At 41.2% G+C, this 23476-nt stretch overlaps 1 protein-coding gene across 2 annotated transcripts in view; it reads right to left on the reverse strand.

Annotated features, from left to right (window-relative positions):
- CNBD1 (cyclic nucleotide binding domain containing 1) overlaps positions 1-19845 on the reverse strand; it is a 147908-nt gene extending 128063 nt beyond the window's left edge. For both annotated transcript variants that reach the window (XR_014159537.1, XM_081874465.1), the window contains exons 1-4: positions 19766-19845; positions 14299-14362; positions 7827-7940; positions 2586-2744 (exon numbers count right to left, since the gene is read on the reverse strand). Coding sequence is in view for 1 of the 2 variants with exons in the window: in XM_081874465.1 (XP_081730591.1) it covers positions 2586-2744; positions 7827-7940; positions 14299-14362; positions 19766-19775 (347 nt within the window). In the remaining variant the exon portion in view is untranslated. The remainder of the gene's footprint in view (positions 1-2585; positions 2745-7826; positions 7941-14298; positions 14363-19765) is intronic.
- Between the last annotated feature and the right edge of the window lie 3631 nt (positions 19846-23476).

The raw sequence follows: 23476 nt of genomic DNA on the forward strand, positions 1-23476 counted from the left end.
GGCAGACAGACAAGCTGGCTGCAGCAGTGGTGGCAGCAAGAGCAGCTGACATTACTGGAGGGCAGGTTAATTAACATTTGGAAATTAAACAGTACAACATGACTTGCAAGCATGAAAATAGAGATTGCTCCGTCATTTACAGTTGAGGGAGAAAACTGAGAGAGAGAAAACTTCAAGAATTACAGGTAGTGATGCTCAGGGCCCTCTTACCCATAGGCGCTAGGGGTGCAGGGCACTCGGGCGCCGGTCTCTCAGGGGCACCAGGCCAAGAGTCCGGGGCCTGAGAGTTGAGTCCGGAGAAGAGCCCATCCATTGGTCAGAGCCCCACGGGCAGCTCTGTGCTGTGAGTTTGGGGGCAACCGAGCCAGCAAGACACTGAGGTGGTCGGCCAGCTCTGCCCTCCTGCGCACCTGAGCCTGGGCAACCTGGGGGGGGGGGGCGGGTGGATCTTTCTACCCCAGTGCTGCATATGCTTAAGACAGCCCTGACGATGCTACAACATATACAGGACAGGACAAATGTTAGAATAAACACCTACAAAAGGAAATGACATCAGAGCTATAGCATGATATAGTACTATTCAGAATCAGATATAAGGGCAAAGTTGTTCCTGGATTATCTAGTCGGCATAGATGTGTGATCTAGTGGTGGAACTATCATGACTGTGTATTCACCATTATTCTTTACGTATATATTTCCACCCCACATTCAGACCCCAACATATCAAAAGGCAACTCACATAAAAGAATAGAATGCAAGCAAACTGTTCAAACCATCCTACCGAAACATTGAACTAAAATCATTAAAACTGCTCAGCTATAATGAGACAATGCATGCCACAAAAAAAGCCAGCAAACAAGAGCACACAGATACTTCCTATTGGCAGTCATGCCATCCCATCAAAGGCTTTGCACAATAAAAAATGTCTCTTGGGGCTTGAGACCTGTGACTGAAACTCCTGCCACTTTTTAATAATAATAATAATAATAATAATAATAATAATAATAATAATAATAATAATAATTTATTATTTGTACCCCGCCCATCTGGCTGGGTTTCCCCAGCCATTCTGGGCGGCTTCCAACAAAGATGAAAAGTACACTAAAATGTCACATATTAAAAACTTCCCTGAACAGGGCTGCCTTCAGATGTCTTCTGAATGTCAGGTAGTTGTTTATCGCTTTGACATCTGATGGGAGGGCGTTCCACAGGGCGGGCGCCACTACCGAGAAGGCCCTCTGCCTGGTTCCCTGTAACTTGGCCTCTCGCAGTGAGGGAACCGCCAGAAGGCCCTCGGAGCTGGACCTCAGTGTCCGGGCAGAACGATGGGGGAGGAGACGCTCCTTCAGATATACTGGACCGAGGCCGTTTTAACAATTGAAAAGGAGCTGTGGCAATGGTGAGATCTAACAGGCCGTTTTAACAATTGAAAAGGAGCTGTGGCAATGGTGAGATCTAACAGGACTTAGGAGATTTAACACCTGATGCCCCTGTGTCACTTTCCTGGTTAAAATCACCCTCCAAACTGCTATTCGCCCTACAAGGAGGACAATGCCTGTATTTGCAGCCCTCCCCCCTTGTAGGGCAAATAGCTTTCAGGGTGCTCTTTCCTTGGGACCATGGCCTTGGGGGAAAGGGTAACTGTCCATCATCCAGCGTCACAATCCTGATCAGATCTCTCCACACACTTTGGCTGCTTAACTTCATTAAACAGTGGTGATCTAATTTTGGATCCTCTGCTGTGAGGGTTGCCCTGTCAGCCTTCTAAAAAGCCACAAGGGAGGTACATAGCTCTGCTTCACACCAACATTGCTCATGGGAACATGGCATACACACTGGGGTAACTGCTTTTCTCCTCAGACAGTATAAAAATATAGGATGCTTTATGAATTTGTGTGTCATCTTTGCACCAGGACCAAGTTAATCTCCTCACTATCATTCCAATTTTAGTATATGTGTCACCCAAGCAAGTGCCTTGCGGCTGAAACTATAACTACGCATTTTTGAACATCTCTTGCTCAAGTTATAGGGCTGATTGTAAATAACAACATATTGCCCTCAATGTACATGGAAATTTAAAGTGACATAAATTAGCAAAGGTGACAAAGTAGAAATTTGTATAAATGCACTTTGCCTTGGTAGGGGATTAGAGCTAGCTACTAATACTTAAAATCTAACCTAAAACAAAACACAGCTCTTTTGCTGGAATGATAATGCATTTGCTAGCTTTAGGAATTGAGATCCCTGCCTCAAAATGCACAGCGCAATTTAAAGACAAATCATCTAGAAGATGGCATGGGCAAAGCAATTCATTCAAAGCAATGTGATTAGGATGCATCCACAAGAATATACAACCCTACAACAGGGTTGGCCCTCCAGATGTTTCTGGACTACAACTGACCACTGGCAATCTGGCCAAGGCTGATGGGAATTGGAGTCCAACAACATCTGGTGGGCCACAGTTTCCCTATCCCTGCCATATAAGTTTCACTGCTAACTTTCCAGGCCAGTTCATGATGTATATTTGAAAGACCTTAGAACTGAGCTGGAAAGGGCAGAAGGCCAAGAATGAATTTAATACTTACATCTTCCTGAGTATCTTTATTAGGATGTTCAACTTCTCTGCGAATTCTGGAGAACCAGAACGTAACTTCTGGCATTTTTTAATCAAATTCAAATAGATGGATATGTTGTGAGAACCTTTGCTAGGTACAGTGCCTTTGCCAAACTCACAGGAATGTACCCTAGGGACAAAAAGGAGAAACAGAATGTTAGATTTAGAGCAAACTCATCATGTAACTTCTAGGAAAATAGGGCATGATTTATTAGGTTAACAGGCTCACATGCTTATACCATGGCATTTGTGAGGAACCAAGGGTTGCTACAGAAATGTTACGAATCATTCAAAGCAAAATTGGGAGTTCTTCCTCAGGCAAAACTTCTGAGGGATTCTGAGGCAAGCCAGAAGAGTTTAAGTAAGAGACACAAAACCTTTCCAGGCATTCTGCACATCACTCCATTATCACTGGGTTTTGCCCAAAGCAAAATCTGAAGCAAATGTTGTGTTTCTTTCTTATGCAAATCATCTGAAGAATTTTGAGGGAAGCCAAAATAATGTTGGCATGGTTAGCAACCTTTTTCCAGAGGCATTTCGCACATCCCATCTCCCCACAGGCTGGTGGAACACCAATAGGAACTTGGCCTTTTGGAGAATGAACCATATCTCTGTGGTGGGGTGTGTGTTTTGTGTGCACAAGGTCCTAAATTCATTCCCTGGGATTTCTGCCCTTCTGGAGATCTGCTGCTAGCCTGACTCCATCTGCACTATACATTTAAAGCAGTATCACACTACTTCAAACTGTCGTGCCATCCCTCAGAGGATCCTGGGAACTGTCATTTGTTAAGGTTGCTAAGAGTTGTCAGGCAATCACCCATTCCCCTCACAATGCTACAAAACTCAGAGTAGTTTAATAATCACTCCCTTTCTAGGGAACTCTGAGAATTATAGTTCTGTAAAGGGAACAGGGTTCTCATAACAACTCTCAGCACCCTTAGCAAATTATAGTTCCCAGAATTCCCAGAATTCAAGTGCCATGTTATTGCTTTGAATGTAAAAGCAGATGGCGCCTCAGAGCAGACAACAGGGCTAGATGGACCGGCAGTCTAACTCAATATAAGGCAGGCTTATAGGTTTATATCTCTAATAATTTTCGATAATTCATCTAACAGTAGTCCAATTTCTCTTCCTTTGGTCCAGCATAAACATTTACGTATTTCACAAAATTCAAGTGTAGGTTTCCTTCGTATCTGCTATGAAGGAAAACGTTATTGCAGTAGACTTTTGAGTTAGCAGGTTACTCTTGCTACTATTGCAGCACTAATAAATTTATCAGATGGATTTTTTAAAAAGGAAGCATTTGAATACAATATCACATAGGCAATCAAATAGCAAATTCAAGTAAAAAGGACATGTTGAAACAGCATTAATTATACACCAGTTGAAAATGAGCTTCTCCTTTGCTTTGGTCTTTTAGTATGGATTAAAATGGCATCACCCGATAAAATCACAGAACACAAGTCCCAGCTTGTGAGCCTTGAAGTTATCTACCTCACCTTTCCAGGTCTTGATGATGGGAAGAGTAGCCCAGGTTTAATGAAACTTGCTGGAGAACCTTGGGCCAATCAGCAGCTCTCAGCCTAACCTACCTCACAGAGCTGATAAGGATAATAGTGAGAGGGAAAAGACATGTGTGCCAACTCAAAGGATATCTCAAGCATTGCGGTATTTACTGAGTCCTTGTGTGTGTCATAGGAAGTACTAAGAGGCACACTGGTTCCCATGTGCACCATATTGGCAACTGCTGTATGTAGGTCAACATAACCAAGGTTTCATTTGACTGAATCTGAAGAGGAGCACTAACTACAGAGGCAAACCTTTGGGGTCAGCACTGTATTTCCCTCCCCTTCCCATCATTCTGCTTTGATACAAACCATGCTGCTCAAACTGGTACCAAGCTAAACTCCTGCATCCCAGGATGGGCAGAATACTACATTAGGGCACTGTTTCTTCACTGTAAAGTTCTGTAAAAGGGTAGCATTGGTGATGGGATAACATTTTGTTTATTAAGATGACTCTTCTCAGATGGTCTGCTGCAGTTTGCCTTCAGTGCATGTAGTCTCATTTCTCTCCTCCCCCAAAAAATATATTTAGAAAAACACAATTCCAGCAAAATAAAATTTAAAAAATCCACAGAACATTACTGCAACAGTGAATCAGGCAATAAATTCAATCTTGTATGCATCTGCCTTGTTCCCTTACAGCATATTGCTTTACAGTTAATGTGTATAATCTTATTAGCTGATTGCATTGATCCTCAGCTCACTTGTAAGCAAAATTACTCTGAGTGCATAGCGGTACTTAAAAGTAATTCAAAGTATCTATTAAAATAAGAATTTTGGCGCATCAGCAAGGAAGAAAGTCTAAGCTGCTAAAATATTTCACCCATTTAAAGATTGGGCAATTTGCTGATCTGTAAAACTTACGTTTCTGTTAAAAAATAAGGAGAAGAAAATTTTAAGTGCCGTAATTTACTGAATGCTTTCCTGAAAGCAAAGAGATTGACTTTCTGTCCACTGTAACCTAGAAATCCTATCTCTGTAAACACTGGGCTAGATTAAACTTTAAATGATAAATTCCCAGGAAAGAAAGGTCATATTGTTGTGTAATCATCTTCTTCCAAAGTATTCCTGTTTGCTGAATAATATTGACCAATGTGAGTGGTGGCAAATATATAACCCTCCTTGATTTCCCCCCCAAGGACCTGAAAGTAAAAATGAAATTTACAATGGCATCACCAGATTTATCATACCTACCTCTTTTGGGAGGCATTTTACCACTATTAGAGCTGAATTGCAACCTAACCACTGTTGCACCTGAGCTCTTTCGTTGCAGTTTGCTGTCCTCCTGGCATATTTCATCTTGTGTTATAAGACTGCCAACTGTAAAATTACCTAGACAAATAGAACTTCTATAGCATAGGGCATATATAGATTGTCATGTGTGAGGAATGCACACACATAGGGATGGGTGCTCTCCCCCTGCAATTGCATGCAGCGGACACTTATTTTTTTATTTTTATTTTTTTTATTATTATTATTATTATTAATGACCCATCACAGCTGAGCTCTGAGTCTATAAGGAAGTGAAAGATAACTTCCTGAGATCAGCACCTAGTTTTGACAAAGTTCTTCTGCCAGATGAGCCAGACAATTGCCAAGTAAAAGAGAGTAGTCAGCAATCCTCATATTATCAAGGCTTAGTGATTAAATGGAAACTAGCAGTATGCAGCCAAAGCTAGAGTTCCACCTCTGCACACACCAAAATTATGTAAAATACATCTTCCACATCCTGCTTCCCATTCTTCCTCTTTCCTTCTGAATCTTTCTGGCTCATCGGAGCTTCCCATCCATTAACATCACAAAGGACATGTGTGAATGATCACTCCCCCAAGCCCGACCAGCTTTCCACTCTGCTTATAACATGGATTGCCACCAGTCAATGTAGAGCAGGCATCCTGAACCTTTGACCCTCCAGATGTTTTGGACTACAATTCCCATCATCCCTGACCACTGGTCCTGTTAGCTAGGGATCATGGGAGTTGTAGGACAAAACATCTGGAGGGTCGCAGGTTGGGGGTGCCTGATGTAGAGAATATAAGCAGGATAGAGATAAGTATGGGAGAAGGACATGGGAGGCAGATTTCGATGTAGCTACACAGGGTAGACTAAAGTCAGGGAGGACCGTGGCAGAGCACAATTTCTGCAAGCAAAGGGGCCAAACTTTACTCCCTGGCATATTCAGTTAGATCTATCATGAAGTTAGATCAGAGATAGCCAAATGTGTTAATCCCTAAATGTTATGGTTCCCTTTAGCTCCAACCAACATGCCTAATGGTCAGGGATGGTGGAAGATTTAGCCCAACAGCAACTGGAGGGGCACAGGTTCCCCATCCTTGCTGTAGGCAGTCACTGGATGCATTGGATATGTTATTGGTGGGTTAAATGAGGCAAAAGAAAGAGGAGCCCAAAAGTGATGAGAAGAAAGGGGAAGAAAGCGTCCCAATGAGCAGATTAGCTCTTGGCAATCCTGGAAATGCTTCACTATGATGTGCAGTTGTATAATTCATGTCTAATGCTTCAATATCACACAACTATTTAATGAAATGTAATAACATGAATTAAGTCCCCAAAGTAAAGAAGCCCAAAACTAGAGCAATTTCTGCTCTCAATTTCTGGTCCACATTTTCTGTATCCTTCATTCCCAGCTGCAGCATCCCCAACACCACACTACACTGCAAGTAGTCTCATAGGAACTCTTCTGGGTTCTCCTGAGATTGCTCAGTTGCCTCACTTGAGAAGGAATGTCTAAATTCTCATCTCATTTTCACTTCAGGCCAGATACCGCAATGGCTTCAATAATTACATGATTTAAACATGTTTGGGTCCCCTCAAAATTCCTCAGGTGGTTTGTTTTTCCTCAGAAGTTTTTCCCAACCTTACATGGAATGTTGCTTTACATTAAATTTAGAAGCACAGGAATCTGCTTTATACTGAGTCAGACCACTGGCCTATTTGGCTCTGTACTGCTGACATCTACTAGAAATGGCTCTCCAGGGTTTCAGGCAGGCGGCACTCCCAACAGTACCTAGAGATGCCTGGGATTGAATCTGGGACCTGCTGCTTGTGGAGCAGATGTTCTGCATTGGACAATGCCCCTCCCCCCCAAATCCCCCATAGAAAGTTAGTTGGAAAAGGTGACACTCTCTAAACCCCGTAAAAGCTTCTAGAAGTGGCATGAACAACTACTCCTTCTAAATTGCACATTGTCTTCAGCTTTTTGTTTTCTCCTACACTCAGTTGCACTGCAGGAGAATCTAAAAGCCAGCAATATGGAAGATTTCATTAATTTGGATAACAAAAAGTACATATGGCTATAGAACAACCACTATCCATGGATTGAATTTTAGCCAGCGCTGAAGAAAAACATTTGCCATCATTATCCTTTTCAGAAAATTGCAGCGCACTTGGACTATGATCAGGGTGCATGCAACCAATCACTTTCTGTAAGGCAGGACAAATGCATTTTGAAGCAACAAACAGATGTTTCTGCTCAAGCAGAAAATGAATTTACCACTAGCTACTAATCTTTGTGTTCCACAGCTAGTCTGTGGCATGTGGTGGCGATGACTGACCTCATATCCTCGTCGGCTTACCTAGCCTTTACTTTTTTTCACATGAAATACAGAATTGTTTAAAATATGAATTACCCTTTTGTTCTTTTTTCAGGAATCCCTGGCAATATGGCCTTTTCTTTAATGAATATTTTGGGATAAGTTTCCAAGAACTTTCGATGAGCATCTTCAGTGGTATAAGGATTATCCCTAAGGAGAAATAGGGAAACAGTGATTATTTTGTTCAGCAGTAAAGTTCTAGGCAATGCTGTTACTTGTCCCAGGCTTGTACTTCAGCTAGTATAAGGTTCAGCTGACATGATCCAACATCCTGCTTACTACCCGAAGGTGGTTTAAGGTTGTGCTGGTCATTGAGTCAACCATCATCCACACCAATGACAAGCAAATACAGCAGTGCCTAAAATCACAATCCTATGCTTGCCTACTCAGAATTACGCCAGACTGAGTTCTGTGGGCTTCATGAGAGTGTCTGAGCCACTTCATGGTTTGCCACTTTGACTAAAAATGCTGCCTAAACTTTAGGGGGCAGCAGGTGGGAAATGGCAGGACCAGGTAGTGAAGGCAAGTAGTACAAGGAGATTTCCACTGCCCATACTTGCCACCTGAAGCAATTGCCTCCATTTGCCTCATGAAAGGGCCAGCCGTCTATATGAAGCTTCATATACAGTGGTACCTCAGGTTACATATGCTTCAGGTTAAAGACTCCGCTAACCCAGAAATAGTGCTTCAGGTTAAGAACTTTGCTTCAGGATGAGAACAGAAATCGTGCTCCAGTGGCACGGCGGCAGCAGGAGGCCCCTTAGCTAAAGTGGTGCTTCAAGTTAAGAACAGTTTCAGGTTAAGTACAGACCTCCAGAACGAATTAAGTACTTAACCTGAAGTACCACTGTAATAGTGCAATAATGACTAGTACTTGAAAGGCAGTTCTTCAGGTGTCATGCTACAATCTCTTTTGAATCCATGTGCCATGGACTGTACATTTGTTTTCAGTTGTCTGCTTGTTTTGCTCTTATGATTCCTGCAGCCCAAATGTATAGGTGCATATGTTCCAAGTTCTAAAGGTTTCTTGGCTTGTTTTTCTTTGATATGGCAAGTTCTCAAAAAACTGTTCTTAAAATGGATGGAGGGGGTTAAATTACAGCATGCTGTTCTGAATGTAGATTCCATTTTTTCACTCCAGTGTATCGGTCTTCAAGCAAATTACATTGCACTGTGTTTTGCATGTGTTCAGCTTCCTTGAGAATGAGTGTGGGTTCCGCGAAAAGTAAAATTGCCTTGAACATGCACCCCAGCTTTCATTCCGGTGTCACAATCTTCAAAGGGACACATCACACTACATTGTGTTTTGCACCTTTTCTGTCAGCCTTGAAAATGGATGTGTAAGTTGAGCTGAGGTTCATGCTTAAAGCATGTTGTTTTGAGCATAAACAGCGAGTCTCATTCAGCTGTCTTGATGTGGCAATCTTCAGTCTCTCACATTGCACTTTCAATTTTTCCTCCTGCCCCACTTTGAAAATGGGCATGAGTCTCAACCTGGTATTGAGTGTGAAAGAAATCTGACATTTGAATTTGTAAGAGAGCATGGTATCCTGAATGCATTGCCACATTTCATTCCAATATCTTGTATTTAAATGGAGTTATTAAACTATTCTGTTGTGCATACTGCTTATTGGTTTGCAATCCAATTACAACAGCATCACAACAGGCTAGTTAAATGAAAGGCCTTGCTTCACTCAATCAAGAATAACTAAGATTAGATACAGCCTAAAAAACTATCAGCATAAAACCAGGGCAATACCCCTGTCAAATTAGATACATCTTAAAGATCACAAGGGGACGCGGGTGGCGCTGTGCGTTAAACCACAGAGCCTAAGACTTGCTGATCAGAAGGTTGGCGGTTTGAATCCCCGCAACAGAGTGAGCTCCCATTGCTTGGTCCCAGCTCCTGCCAACCTAGCAGTTTGAAAGCACGTCAAAGTGCAAGTAGGTAAATAGGTACCGCTCCGGTGGGAAGGTAAAAGGCATTTCTGTGCGCTGCTCTGGTTCGCCAGAAGCGGCTTAGTCATGCTGGCCACATGACCCAGAAGCTGTACGCCGGCTCCCTCAGCCAATAAAGCGAGATGAGCGCCGCAACCCCAGAGACGGCCACGACTGGACCTAATGGTCAGGGATCCCTTTACCTTTACCTTTAAAGATCACAAACATAAAACAATTTATACCAAGCAATATGACTGTCAAAATAAAAACAATGAAGCATTTAAATGAGAAGCTGTATTAAATAAAACAAAAAATAGAGTGATGGAAGCATATTAGCTAAAAGAATTGTGACTAGTCATTTCCCCAATTTAGTGGTTCTAAATTTAACAACAGCTGGGGCAACGTTCAGAGCCTTTTTGGTTAGCTCAGAAATTAGTAGAGCAAAACTTTATGATTGTGTGAATTCATTTAGTAACACTTGGAGGGCTCTGCCCCCCTGCTTCTCCATTCGTCAATCTGCTCAACATTGAGACCCCATACAAAGATTGGGACATATTCTCCTGCAAATTACTCCTCCACTTTGGAACAAGTGATTAGTCAGTTTGAGTACTTTTTCAAAATCATAAGCTGAGGGGGTTAAAGTAGAGCAAAAGGTACACCGATTAACCTTTCCCAATGCTTCCTTTGGGTAGAGTGCAATCCTATGTTAGCAATTTTGACTAATTTTGCCTCTGCCCTTCCAGCAACTGGAATGCCACACAGAGAGAGAGAACATTCCCATGATAAGGTGCCCCTCAGTCTCAATAATATTCCCCATCCTTGGTCTAATTTATATATATGATCTGGGTTTGGTGTTACATGTCTCTTACCATACAAAATAGAAAGAGAATGTTGTTATGTTTCAGAAACATGCCAGAAGTGAGAAATTGAAGCAAGAGTTCTGGCTTTACATTTTTCGTCCATTTCGTTTTGTTTGTACAGTTTCTCGGATTAATAAAAGTTGGCAATATCTTCTATCACCTTTAAATGTTTTAGCTTTCTCTTAGGGCCTGAGAAAAATGTAAATCTCTGCCTTCCATATTAGAAAAGGCAGCAGGTGCAGTCTGATATGCGTCTAACTAATGTCACCATCATCTAAATATACCCCAAGTGAATTTTCCTCTTTAATTATGTTCTATCTTGAAGAAAATTGCCCTTAATTATGCAGAAATGCAGTTCTGAAATGTCCTGAATTCAAAGGTTATGCCATCAATAAATTATTCAGGCTTACATCCTTCAGCCCATCTACCTCACTGTGATTTTTAAGTCAGTTTTTAAATTCAAACTCCATAGACAGACATTTGCACCACAGGTAATTCCTTGTAGCTCTGTTGAGGCAATGATTTATCAAAGGGTCATGTCAACTCAGAAATCAAGTTTGTTGCTAACATGATTACAGAGGGGATGTATTTGTGAAAGCATCTCATCATAGTTACAGCTGACTTTCTAGCAGGTCAGGCAACCATTTTGGAGGGGGCCCCAAGCAGTTGATTGATTATACCAAAGAGCTCTCTTGAGTTATTATCTTCCAAGTGAATGTATATTCCAGATAATGCTAGAACAAATGGATCACTGGAAGATGGAGTTACATGAAATATGAACTGATCTAGAACTAGGGATCACATCAAGGGAAATGAAGTGTTAGCCTGGCTCGTACCATGGAAATCTACACCACAGAAACAGTTTACTACTCTTGTTCACCATTGTCCAAGAATAGTGCATCCTATATATTCCAGGAAATATGGTACAATTTGCATAAGGCATCAGGACATCAACTTATCATAGTATTATTTTACAGTGGTACCTAGGAAGGTGAACGGAATCTGTTCTGGAAGTTCGTTCAACTTCCAAAATGTTTGGAAACCAAGGCACAGCTTCCGATTGGCTGCAGGAAGCTCCTGCAACCAATTGGAAGTTGCAGAAGCCACGACGGACATTCGGGTTCCAAAGAACATTCAGAAACCGGAACACTAACTTCCGGGTTTGCAGCATCTGGGAGCCAAAACGTTAGACTCACAAGGCGTTCAGGATCCAAAGTACGACTGTACTTTCGAAATTAGTTTTTGACCAGGTTCAGTATTTGGGAGGTTTCTCATGTGGACTATTTACACCACCATTTGGCAAAGGAGATCTGTACACAGGGGGCGGGAAGTGTATTTGTGTGCAGCTGATGCAGAGTCAAATCTAGACACATGTGTACCTCCATGTTTCAATGCCCATTGAACTTACTGTATCCATGTTCTTAATAAGCATTCCCTTCCTGGGCCTGAAGGCACTGCGTGCAATTCAAGTTAGGTTGTTTGAATAGATATACTGTAGGTCAGTGCTCCTCAACCTGGTGCCCTCCAGATGTTTTGGACTGCAACTCTGATCAACCCCATCCAGCATGGCTACTGTTGGGGATTACGGGAGTTGTAATCCAAAAATGCACTAAATTGGGGAAGGCTTTATTTTTTTTTAATAAAAAAGAAGAAGAAGAAGCAGTGTTTACAGATTAGCAGGGTTTGTGTGTGGGTACACTTTCATCTCTCATGAAGAAAAAGAAGCCCGAACCATGTATCCACCCAGAGATGCCAACTTGAATAAAATAAGGGGGTGGTGGCAGGTAAGCCCCACCCTGCATAATTGACCCAAAGAAATGACACCCCCCCATTTGAATGGCAATGCCCATCAACTTTGGTGGGTGGCCCCTCAAATATTTTGGGGGGGGGGCAGCAAAAAGACCTTGATTCCTATGTATCCACCAAAGAGCTTTTGGCTGTTCTATTCAACAGCCAATCAGTGCAGCAGAAGGTTTCTATTAATCTACACAGGTGTAGGAACCTTCTCTGTAAATAATCAAAACTAGTCCTATTTCCATAGAAGCATGAACAGAATGGATGCATTTGTTACCCCAAGTCCCTTGCCATTGATTAATAATAATAACAATAATAATAATAATAATAATAATAATAATAATTTTATTTGTACCCCACCCTTCCCAGTTCAGAAAACCGGGCTCAGGGTGACTAACAACAAATTTAAAACACTTAATTGTAGAAGCAGCATAAAATACAGTATAAAAACATGAATAACAATAAAATTCAAAATCATTTTGGGGAAAATCCATCTAATAAGCATTAGACAGTCACCAGGGCTAGCTAGCTTAATTAGTCCTACTTGGGCCAGGGAGAATTAGCTGTGTGTATGTATTTGCATCTACAGCATTTCAGGAAGACCTATCTCCTTGGGCTTCAGAAATTTCAAGCAAACTGTCAAGCTTTGTGCTTGCAGCCTGAGGGGAAAGCTGTGTCAGAACAAAGCAACAGACCACATCCTTTTAAAAGAGATCCAGTGCACTAATCTTCTTCAGACTTGTCTTGATTGATCGATCTGAAAATGTTCAGGCTTTCTCATTCCTAGCCACATTCCTCGATGATCTGTGCAGGCTACTCATCACAAAGTGCTTAAAATCTCCAGTTTCCATTTGAGTGGTTGCTTTTAGCAAACAATGTAGCTTACTGGGTTTGTGCCTCCCTTCAAGACATTTCAATCGAATTGTGCCACATTGAGGCCTTTGATAAGCAGCCTCAAACACTCAATGCCAGCCTTCATGTTGATGCTGCTGCTTGTTAAACCAATGGCCAGAAAACAGACTAAGACCAAACTAGAGAAGACATTGAGAGTTCTTTAATTTTTTTTAAACAAACAGCAGCCATAGAGAACTCCAAACTGGACTGAGAACACAGCAGTGGAGGAAGGTGCCATTTCCCCAGTGAATATTGTCTTTGAATGTTCCATGCTAGCCATATTGTAAATTTAAAATGGATGCATGCTGTGTATGTAACAGAGACACAATTCCCAGAGTCCTCTGGGAAGAGGGATGGATTGTTAAATCACTGGGGGTGGGGATTGTAGCTCTGTGTGGGGCTACAATTCTTAACACCCTTAATAACTGACATTTCCCAGGATTCTTTAAGGGAAGCCATAACTGTTTAAAATGGTATGAAACTACTTTGACTGTGTTGTGCAGATGAGGCCTAAGACCTCATAGACAGGGGCGAAGGAAGGCATCGTGACACCCAGTGCGGGCATCACTACATAGGGCGCATGTGCGGTGCGGGGCATCCTCCACATGCAGCTGTGGCGGCACAGTGGCTGTTCGCACTGCCACGAGCCCCTGCAGGGTGACTTCTTGTCACCCTCACAGACATGGAACCCCGGGTGCACCGTGCACCACCACCCCCCGTTGTGATGCCACTGCTCATAGATACAGAGAAGACCCCAGCATCCGGCTGGCCACAGTACATAGCTTCAACATTGTGTTCAGTATGATGGGGTGGGGGATAAGAGAAAAAAATCACCCAAGTAAAAAGAAGAAGCTATATTAATTCATGTATATCTGAATGTAGTTATAAACACACAATTATCTCTCTCCCACCCCATTTTAACAGTTCTGTTTTTACACAGACCTTCCATATCAAACTATATTTTTGCTTTCATAATGAGAGCTTCAGTTAACATCTTCCTCAAAACTCACTGGATAACTTACCATCTCTGAAGACCCTTGATGCTCAATAACACGTCCAACTGGTCATAGTTCACTTTCTTAAGACCTACAACATTGTTACAAATATTTATTTTGAAAAATGTATGCATAGCTTAACATTTAAAAAATACAGAACAATATACAAAAGATGAAAACACTGGAGGCATGATAGCATGCTTGAGTAGACCTAGGGTGGCAGGACAGTAAAGGTTAGCATTAACTGCTTGGTCCTCCAACAGACAGGAATGGCCAATGAGTTTATAAACAGACAAGAAGTTCCTTCTGCTGTCCCCCAGGATCTATGACCTGAGGCAGTCACCTCACTTTGCCTAATGGTAGGGCCAGCCCTGAGTCTAGCATCTGGCTAACAGACTGTGTTCCCTATACTGGATTAAAAATTGTTGCCAAATCCATTTGACTTTGCCCTGTCCCATTCTACACCATAGTCTTTCCTTTTGCAATACAGCAATAACATTACTGACCTATTTTGCAGATCTCGTTCAGCACTCTAAATCTCCATATAAATACTAAATCTTATTGTTTGAACTTTAGTGTTTCCTAATGATGTGGTAAATATCATCTCATTGCATCAGCATGTGAAATGCTGGCCACTGAAATTCACAATATTATGCACACATGTAGATGTGGACGTGTAATCTGGGAGCTCTGTACTTCTGTGCTGTGAATGTTTTCAGTGTTGACAAAATGTGCCATTTGCAAACAGAGGCTTTAGCACACAGATGAACAAAAAAGTCTTTTGGAACCAATACAGCCTGTCCTTCAGTATTACACTCAATTTGCAAAGAACCATTTGGAATCCTCCGCACTGTGAACAGAGCAACATTATCCTGTGCTAAGGGACTTGAGGACTAACGACAGAATGCTTCTGAGACCAGAACTGGGAGGAGAGGGAAATGTAAAAATGTTCAAAGAAAAGTTTTGGAAAGCCTGGAAGAATAAATGGGCACAGATGCTTAATTGCCTCAGGTGCTCTGGGCATGCAGCATGCATCTAATGAAGCAAGGCAAGCGTAGCCTTTGAATTTTTGCAACATGTTTGGCAGCCCCAAATCATTGCTGAAAATAGCTGGATCACTATAAATGACACAGAATAATTGCCAGAGATGTGTGTCATTCAAGGTGTACCCAATTGAAAACAAGCATTTTCATCGGGTGAAAGAAGTACAAAAGAAGCATAACCATACCTTTAAGAGTCCTTGTTCAATAGTATCTGCAATTTCAGAGTTACTGCTTTTTCTACTGACGTTGAAACCAACGTTTCCTGTTCACATTCAGAATTCCTTGCCAGGCACGAATTAAATTCATTTTAATTCCAGTAAATTAGTTTTATTTCCTAATCCTTCTTAGCAGCTCCATGTGACAGATGGAAGGCTATCAGCATCTGAGCTGAGAATTTTTTTAAATGTTTTCATAGAGCTTTCTGAATAAAAGTGAATTTGATAATTGTTCAGTTCATGCTTGACAAAGAAAAAATGTGGTTCTTCTCTGAGCCTACTGGGTCTACTTAAGAATATAAAAAGAAGAGCAGTTATCCTGATGTTTGCCAACAGGCACAATTAAGGCTCAATCCTGAGTGGTCCAGAGAGCATATAAAAATATATGAGTCCCTTTGCACACTGTGACTTTCTATTTTAAATTTACAAAAATGGGAAAAATGGAAATGGAACTCAGAGAAGGAGCATGGAAAAGTTAGGGGTAAAATCTAAGAAAAAAGGCATCAAGAACCAGTAGATAGCTTGGATACAACACAAGAAGTGATGCAGAAAGGTAACAAGATTCTCAGAAACCAGATAGTGACAGACATTGCCACTCAAATGGACAAAGCAATTTCAGATATCAAAGTAAGAATATATAGAGTAGAAGCTAAGATGGGCCAAATCCAAGAGAGAGTAGAAAACAATGATGAAAAGATAAAGCAACATAATGTGAAAATTGAGCAATGGGATCTGAGAATGATCGATATCCAAGATCGGGAGCGCAGGGTTAATGCCCACCTGCATGGCTTTGTTGAAGCATCAGGTGAGAACCCCCAAAACTCTTTGTGAGAATATGATGAGGTGTTTGGAAGAGATAGTTCCTGAAGCTCAATAGAAAGAAGTGGCCATAGAACGGATTCACAGTCACCTACAGAAGAAGGGGCTTGACACCTAGAAATATATCAGGAGTTTTGCAAGTTATTATAAGGGAGGGAAATTATGAGAGCAACAAGACAGATCGCCGACCAGCTGATGTACAAATCAGTACCAATTCAAGTGTTCAATGACTTATGCCTAGAAACTATAAGGTGGAGAAGGAGCGTGAAACCCTGTACTGCAGCATTGAAAAATGCCGGAATTACTCATAGCTGGGGCTACCCAGTAACTCTGAATTTTCAATGGGCAAGAAAATGGTACAAAATAACATCTTTGGAGCAGGGGATGAACCTACTGTGGGAAATGAAGCTGGAACCACAAAGAGACGAGAAGCAAGAAGAGGAACCAGGGGTGGCAGGAGACAAAAAAAAAGACCATTGCGGACTGAAAGTAAAGGTTGAGTGAAATTATATCATAGTGAAGAAAAGAAACACCCCCCAAAACAAACAAACAAACAAACAAATAGGTCCTAAGCAGATGGATATTTCCAAACAAAAGTATATTCTTGGCTCAGAGTAACTTCCAAAGAGTCAATGGGAAATGTAGAAACTTTAGCAACACTAGTTTCTTCCAGCAAGTCTCAGACGTTTTCTGAATGTGGGTCTCAGGCAGATAGAATGGGAAGAGAGCTTATAGGAAATACATAAGTATGTAAGTCAAATACCAAAAATAGGTTTGGGCTGGCAGCTTTTTCATCTCACTTCCAAAGCGGTATATCATCTTTCTGCTCAGGCCTACAACTTCTTAACACAGTACTGTCCAAACTGCTGATTAGCAAAGGCTACCTGACCTGAACTTTCAGATATGTTTGCAGCTAATTTGCCGATTTCCACTAGAGGTGTGATATACAATATTTATACAGTTGAAGGTTATGTACTTTCAAAAACCTTTGATAAAATCCCTCACTAAACACACCTAAGAAAACTGAGAAGCCACAGCATAAATGGTGAGGTCTGCTTATATACAAGTTAACAAGTTTTGAAACAGAAAGCAGAACATGGAATTTAGCAGACCACTTTCACAATGGATAAAAGTAAAGAGAGAGAGAAGTAGTGGGGAGGTCCCTAAAGATCTGTACTGGGAGTAGTTTAATTAATGTTGGGCAGTGAAGATTACTGATGACACCAAGCTGGGGGGAAAATGCTCCCACTGGCTTTAATACTTTGAACTACAACTTCACTATTGGCATATGTTCAGTTTGTTATCTTATCCATTATAACCTCTAGCCACCTGCTTTGGAGATGCTGCTGTCCGATCAATTGTTCCTTACTGCATGCACTAGCATTTCATTATATTTCCTAGGAGTAGTGCCTGGCAATTGTCATTGCCAACTTTTATCTTATTTTATAATTATGTGTCCAGCTTTCATGTTTACTGAGATCACTGAATTTTCAACCTGTTCCCTAGAGGATTTTGTATCTTGACTCCACAGATGTGATGTGTTCTACTCTATCCTGTGTAAGGGCAAGATCCTAGGGTCATCTCTACATAATATGTCACAGCACAAATACATAGATGATATAATATGATGTGGCTCATTAAATTTATAAGGTTCCTGGGCTCAGATATATATATAAGGCACCACACACATTGATGGCATAGAATGTATAAATAAGCAAGGAAATGATCTAGTAATATAGCCCCAGAAATTTATTAGCAATTCTCTTTAAGTGGCAGCATGAATCATAATGCTGTATAAATCCCTGATGGATCACTATGGTTGAATCCATGTGTGGGCTGGGTCACCCAATACACCCATCACATAACTGCAGGCAAATATGGCTCAGAGACCATATTGTAGTCTTCGACATTGCATGATACAACCTGATGGGAATGCTCTCAGATGGAGGCTTAGGTTGCTCGGAAATCACAAACAAGTTACCGACCACAGTTTTTATTTTAACTTTTCATATTTTCCATGGAAAGTGCAAATCCAAATTAAATTGGGGTGGGGTGGGGTGGGGTGGGGTGGGGTGGGGGTATGGGCTGGCATTTCTATGACAATGATATTATGTGGGCAGTGCAAAAAGTCTGCATGTAATAAATTAATAATAATAATAATAATAATAATAATAATAATAATAAAACAAATTCCTTCCGGTAGCACCTTAAAGACCAACTAAGTCAGTTCTTGGTATGAGCTTTCGTGTACATGCACACTTCTTCAGATACACAGAAGTTTTTTATTATTTATAGCCTGTCCATCTGACAGGGTTTCCCCAGCCACTCTGGGCAGCTCCCAACAAAATATTAAACAGAATAAAACTTCAAACATTAAAAAACTTCCCTAAACAGGGCTGCCTTCAGATGTCTTCTAAAAGTCTGGTAGTTGTTGTTGTCTTTGACATCTGGTGGGAGGGCGTTCCACAAGGCAGGCACCACAACCAAGAAGGCCCTCTGCCTGGTTCCCTGTAACTTTCACTTCTTGCAGTGAGGGAACCGGCAGAAGGCCCTTGGTGCTGGAGACCTCAGTGTCCGGATTGAACAATGGGAGTGGAGACGCTCATTCAGGTATACTGGGCCGAGGCCGTACCCAAGTGCTGTAGAAGCAGCACTGATCCCACAGTGCACACACACCTGGGAGCACCCAAAATCTTCTCAATTATTGCTAAACAATTGCAAACCCATGTAGAGCACTTTCTTTTAGTCTACATTTCTTTGTAGACTATGACTTTGTTTCACTCTGATTCTTTCACACAGGGATAGGTCAAAATTATGACTGAAGCCCTGGAATATTATGCCAACCAAATTCTCCTACTACCATTGAAAGGAAAAGAAGCTGGTATTTGGTCTTCATATCAATCCATACTGTTTGCTAAAAATCACTCTTTCATTATGTTTCAGAGTAGCAGAACTTGTAACCACCAAGGTTCTCAATAAATCTCCAGTTTTTGACCAGAAAACAGGATTTTTAAGCCTGCCAAATGCTAGTGGTGGTCTGAATTCATTTTGATGGGCCACAAGTTTTGTAAGTCTAGTCTAGTTTACAGAACAATTATTTTAGTCTTTGCTCTCGCATTTCCTGTGGTCAAGATCACACAACCACATATGGAATTTTCAGACCATCTGATGCCATTGTATCTGCTGCATCTGTTACAAGAATCCACATGTAATAATAGTCTGTGGTAGCTGGAAGAATTCACACACTTAACAATTTAGCTCTGGTTCTTACTTTGTTTCAAATTATATCTCCATTTAAATGGACAGATCCTTTAAAAAAATGAAAAGTATGTATTTAAAAATATAACTATCTCTGACATTTATCTACATCTGGATAAAACTCAAGTTTAAGTAACAAAATAATTGTTACATGCTTACCTGTTAGCATTCCTTTTGGTTCTGTGGAAATAGAGAACTACATTATCATTGCTTTATCTGAAGGAGTCCTAATAGAATCCTAGTTCAAATTCTAAGAAGGTTGGGATATTTTCTGATGAAGTCATAAAGATAAAAGGCCAACATGGCATTTTGGAATATTGAAGACAATTGTAGGTCCCATTGCTGGCGATTTGCCAGTGAAGAAATAATATATTCCCATATCCATCTTCTTTGGAGATCTGTTCAGTCTCCAGGTTTGCTAATGCACAACTAAGAGTCCCATTGCATCTTAAAGGGTAACACATTGGTTGTGACAAATGCTTTTCTGGACCAGAGTCCACTTTATAAGATATATGAAATGATCACCCAGGTGGTCTATTTATTTACTTATTTTGATAATTTCAGTACTGCTTAATTACAATGTCTCTAAGTAATATACAGCAACATTAATAAATGCAAGAGATAATCTAAGTGGTTATGCAATTGGTCATGTAAATGCACCATTAATACAAAAGAGGAGAGGATTTTATTGCTAACTAGATCTGTTGGTGACACAGTAATCTACAGAGCACAACTGGATACAGAATCCAATAAAATGAACAAAACCCAGTCAGTATGCATCTGAACCAATCCCATCTATCAACAACTGATGATTAATAGGGATAGGAAGTATAAGAGTATAAATTAATGCCCAAAGGGGTACAGCTATTTTTGCAGGTGAACTAGAAATGCCCGTGGTTTCTTGAGTCCAAATTATTGATTGATTGCTGACTTTATATACTGCCATATGCCCACAGGTCTCAGGGCGGTTCATAGGATAAAATCGGAATATAAAACCATAATCAAATAACAACAACAGCCCAAATTACACCATTTCTCTTCTGCTTATGAATTCAAGGACTTCATGTTGGAATCTCCGTCCGAATTTTTTGTTGATATTGGGTATACTAATACATGAATGTACTGGAAAACTAAACTGCTCCCCCGCTGGAAGGTTAGCCTCCTGTATACAGACTGATCACAGTGAAATGTGTAAATAGAAGGCAGCCTGCATTCCTGAGTTCAAGGTTTGAGTCTAACGGTTGGCTACCTTCCACAGATGGAATGATTATAGCCCTTGGAATGCGTGGGCTTTTCTAATACTGCCTCCAAGGGATCAGTTTCCAAGTCACTAGTAAAGGATGGAGGCAGGGTATTCCTGACCCTGATTCCAATTGTGTCTCAGGTTCCTGAACTCAGACCAAGGCATAGAGGTGGGGGATTTGATTTAGTTGAGATTCCTGTATTGCTGGGGGTTGGACTAGATGACCCTCAGGGTCTCTTCCAACTCTACAGTTCTATGATTCTATGATAGCATTTGAACATCCTTCACCTTCTATTTGAAGAGGTGCACCTCAGCAACAGATAGTTAATGTGGAGTTGCTCATTATATAGTCTGACTCAATTATTTATGATTGCTACTTGCCTTGCACAAACCCCTTTTAATCCCTTCTAATACAACTTCATGATGTTGCCTATTAGCCTCAAGTTCCTGATCCCAACTGTTTACCAGCTTCTGGAACCCTGCCCTGATATCCTTTCTGGAAATCTACTGCTTCCTAGGAAGACATATATGAGCTGTGTTCTCCTTACAAATTTCATAGATTTAATATGGATTGCCCTTGTTGCAGCCTTCTTGCTTGGGTTTATATTATGTTAACTCTGCCTTATGTTCCACGTTGTAACATATAGGCCCTTACAGGTAGCTTCTGTTGTAGAATATACAGAGAAAATTCCTTGAAGAGTAATTTGTGATGGAAGGAAAGCCACTTTTGCTTTTTGCTAAAATATCTCTGAAGACAAAATTCCTGCATTTGGTTCTTGGCACACAAGGGACTAACAGAACATAACTGCTCCTACAAGATTTATACTGGTGTCTGGGAATGGCTGCTCAAGCTGAAGTGGCTATAAAATCATTTGTCACTTGCCAGTTATGTGACAAGACAGATATGATACATATACCATCATTACAGGCTGTGCTTCTTTCAAATTCAGCTTGGGAAAAGACTGAGATCGACATTATAGCACTATTTGAAAATGTTCCAGTAGTGCTCACTGGGCAATCACCCAGACAGATACCTTCAGAAAATGGTCAGATGTTATCAAAAAGAGGTCATAAATATTCACCAAAATGCAGATGAGGCTATCCCGTCATTCTCATAAAATTTCCAGATTTCTTGTGTCATCAGCTTTAACCAATATGGAGTTGATGTAGCCCTGCATCTCACTACAGACCCAGCCAATTTTCATTTATATCCAGTAAATATATATATCCAGTATATTATATCCAGTATATACATTTATATCCAGCCTATCAGGGTCTAACAATCCCATTGCCCCTTAGCGACCAGTCTCTGGCCCTGAAAGCTCAGTTGCCCATCTGCTTCTTTATCCCCTTCTGTTTCGGAACTGTAGCAGGAACCCCCCCACCCCAATCATTCAGTTTGTACAAACTTCACACACACTCACACTCATACACTACATACGCTATGCTTCTGTTATAAATTCATAGAAAATCAACCATACATCGGTTTTGCACTGTTCCACTTTTATTTTACTCCATGAAGGAAGGACTACAAAATGGGGAAGGTTTGATACAGGGCAGCCATAATCCCTTCACCATCCCAGCACATCCACAGGAGCCCTGCCCAGTTGCTATGCCAACCCTGATGGTCCTAGACAGAAGACAATCAAGATCACAAAGAACTAGCATATGGGAGTGGATTCAGCATGGACTGAAACAAAGGACAATGATCAGATCTTCCCTCAGGGGGCAGGAAACTGCCAACTCCCCTTTGTCTCCTGGAAGTGACTCATGGGGAGGGGGAGAGAAGGGAACCAGCCAGGTGACAGGACACTCAGGTTACCACCACAACTCCTCCCTCAACCCCTCCTTTCTGTAATGTATGCATGATGTTTCTGGGGGTGGGCTTGACCTAGAGGAGGGGAATTTCAAAAGTTTTTATAAGGTCTTGCACACCATTTTTCTGTGTCTTTCCTCTCACCTGCAAGTGAGGGGAGCACCCTGTTGCAACAGTCAATAAAGGCCAAGCCTACAGGCTGCTGATTTGCTCCAATTTACTCTGGTTGGTGTCTTTACTTTTTGTCCAAGGGAGCCCTCGGATTTTTCCGGTAACACATCTAACCAGAGAAGCTGTATAAGTGACCAATCCCACCCCTAAAGTATTCATGCATACACATTCGCCTGACCCCCTTTTCACAGGCAACGAGTGAGCACAGCGTAGAAGTTGTAAGCCACCCCTATTATAATGCTAGATAACATATGTAAAGAAAAGGCAGCTTAGATGTCAATACTTCTCACCATGCAAATGTGAAACACCCATTACCACAAAGAATTATGGGCATAACTGAAGACTAGGCAAATCCTGCCACATTGCTTGTTGTTGTAAAGTTGCTGAACAATGCATTTTATTGCATTATTCTTCGTGTAAATTGGGAGTCTTTCCTCTTATCTTTTCTTCTTTTCTTCTTTTTAACAAGAAGGCAGTAGCAGCATTCCTGCCAGCACAAAGCAAAATCACTGCTGAGTACGGTTCATTTTAATACTATCTTACAAAGTCATGTTTTGTAGAAATACAGCTTCGACTCAATCCCCATGCCTACAGGACCTGCGTGTACAATGACCGTCTTTGGTCTCTTATCTGGTAATTC

Source organism: Podarcis erhardii, assembly GCF_964252035.2.
Source record: "Podarcis erhardii genome assembly, chromosome: 8".
Lineage (NCBI taxonomy): Eukaryota > Metazoa > Chordata > Lepidosauria > Squamata > Lacertidae > Podarcis > Podarcis erhardii.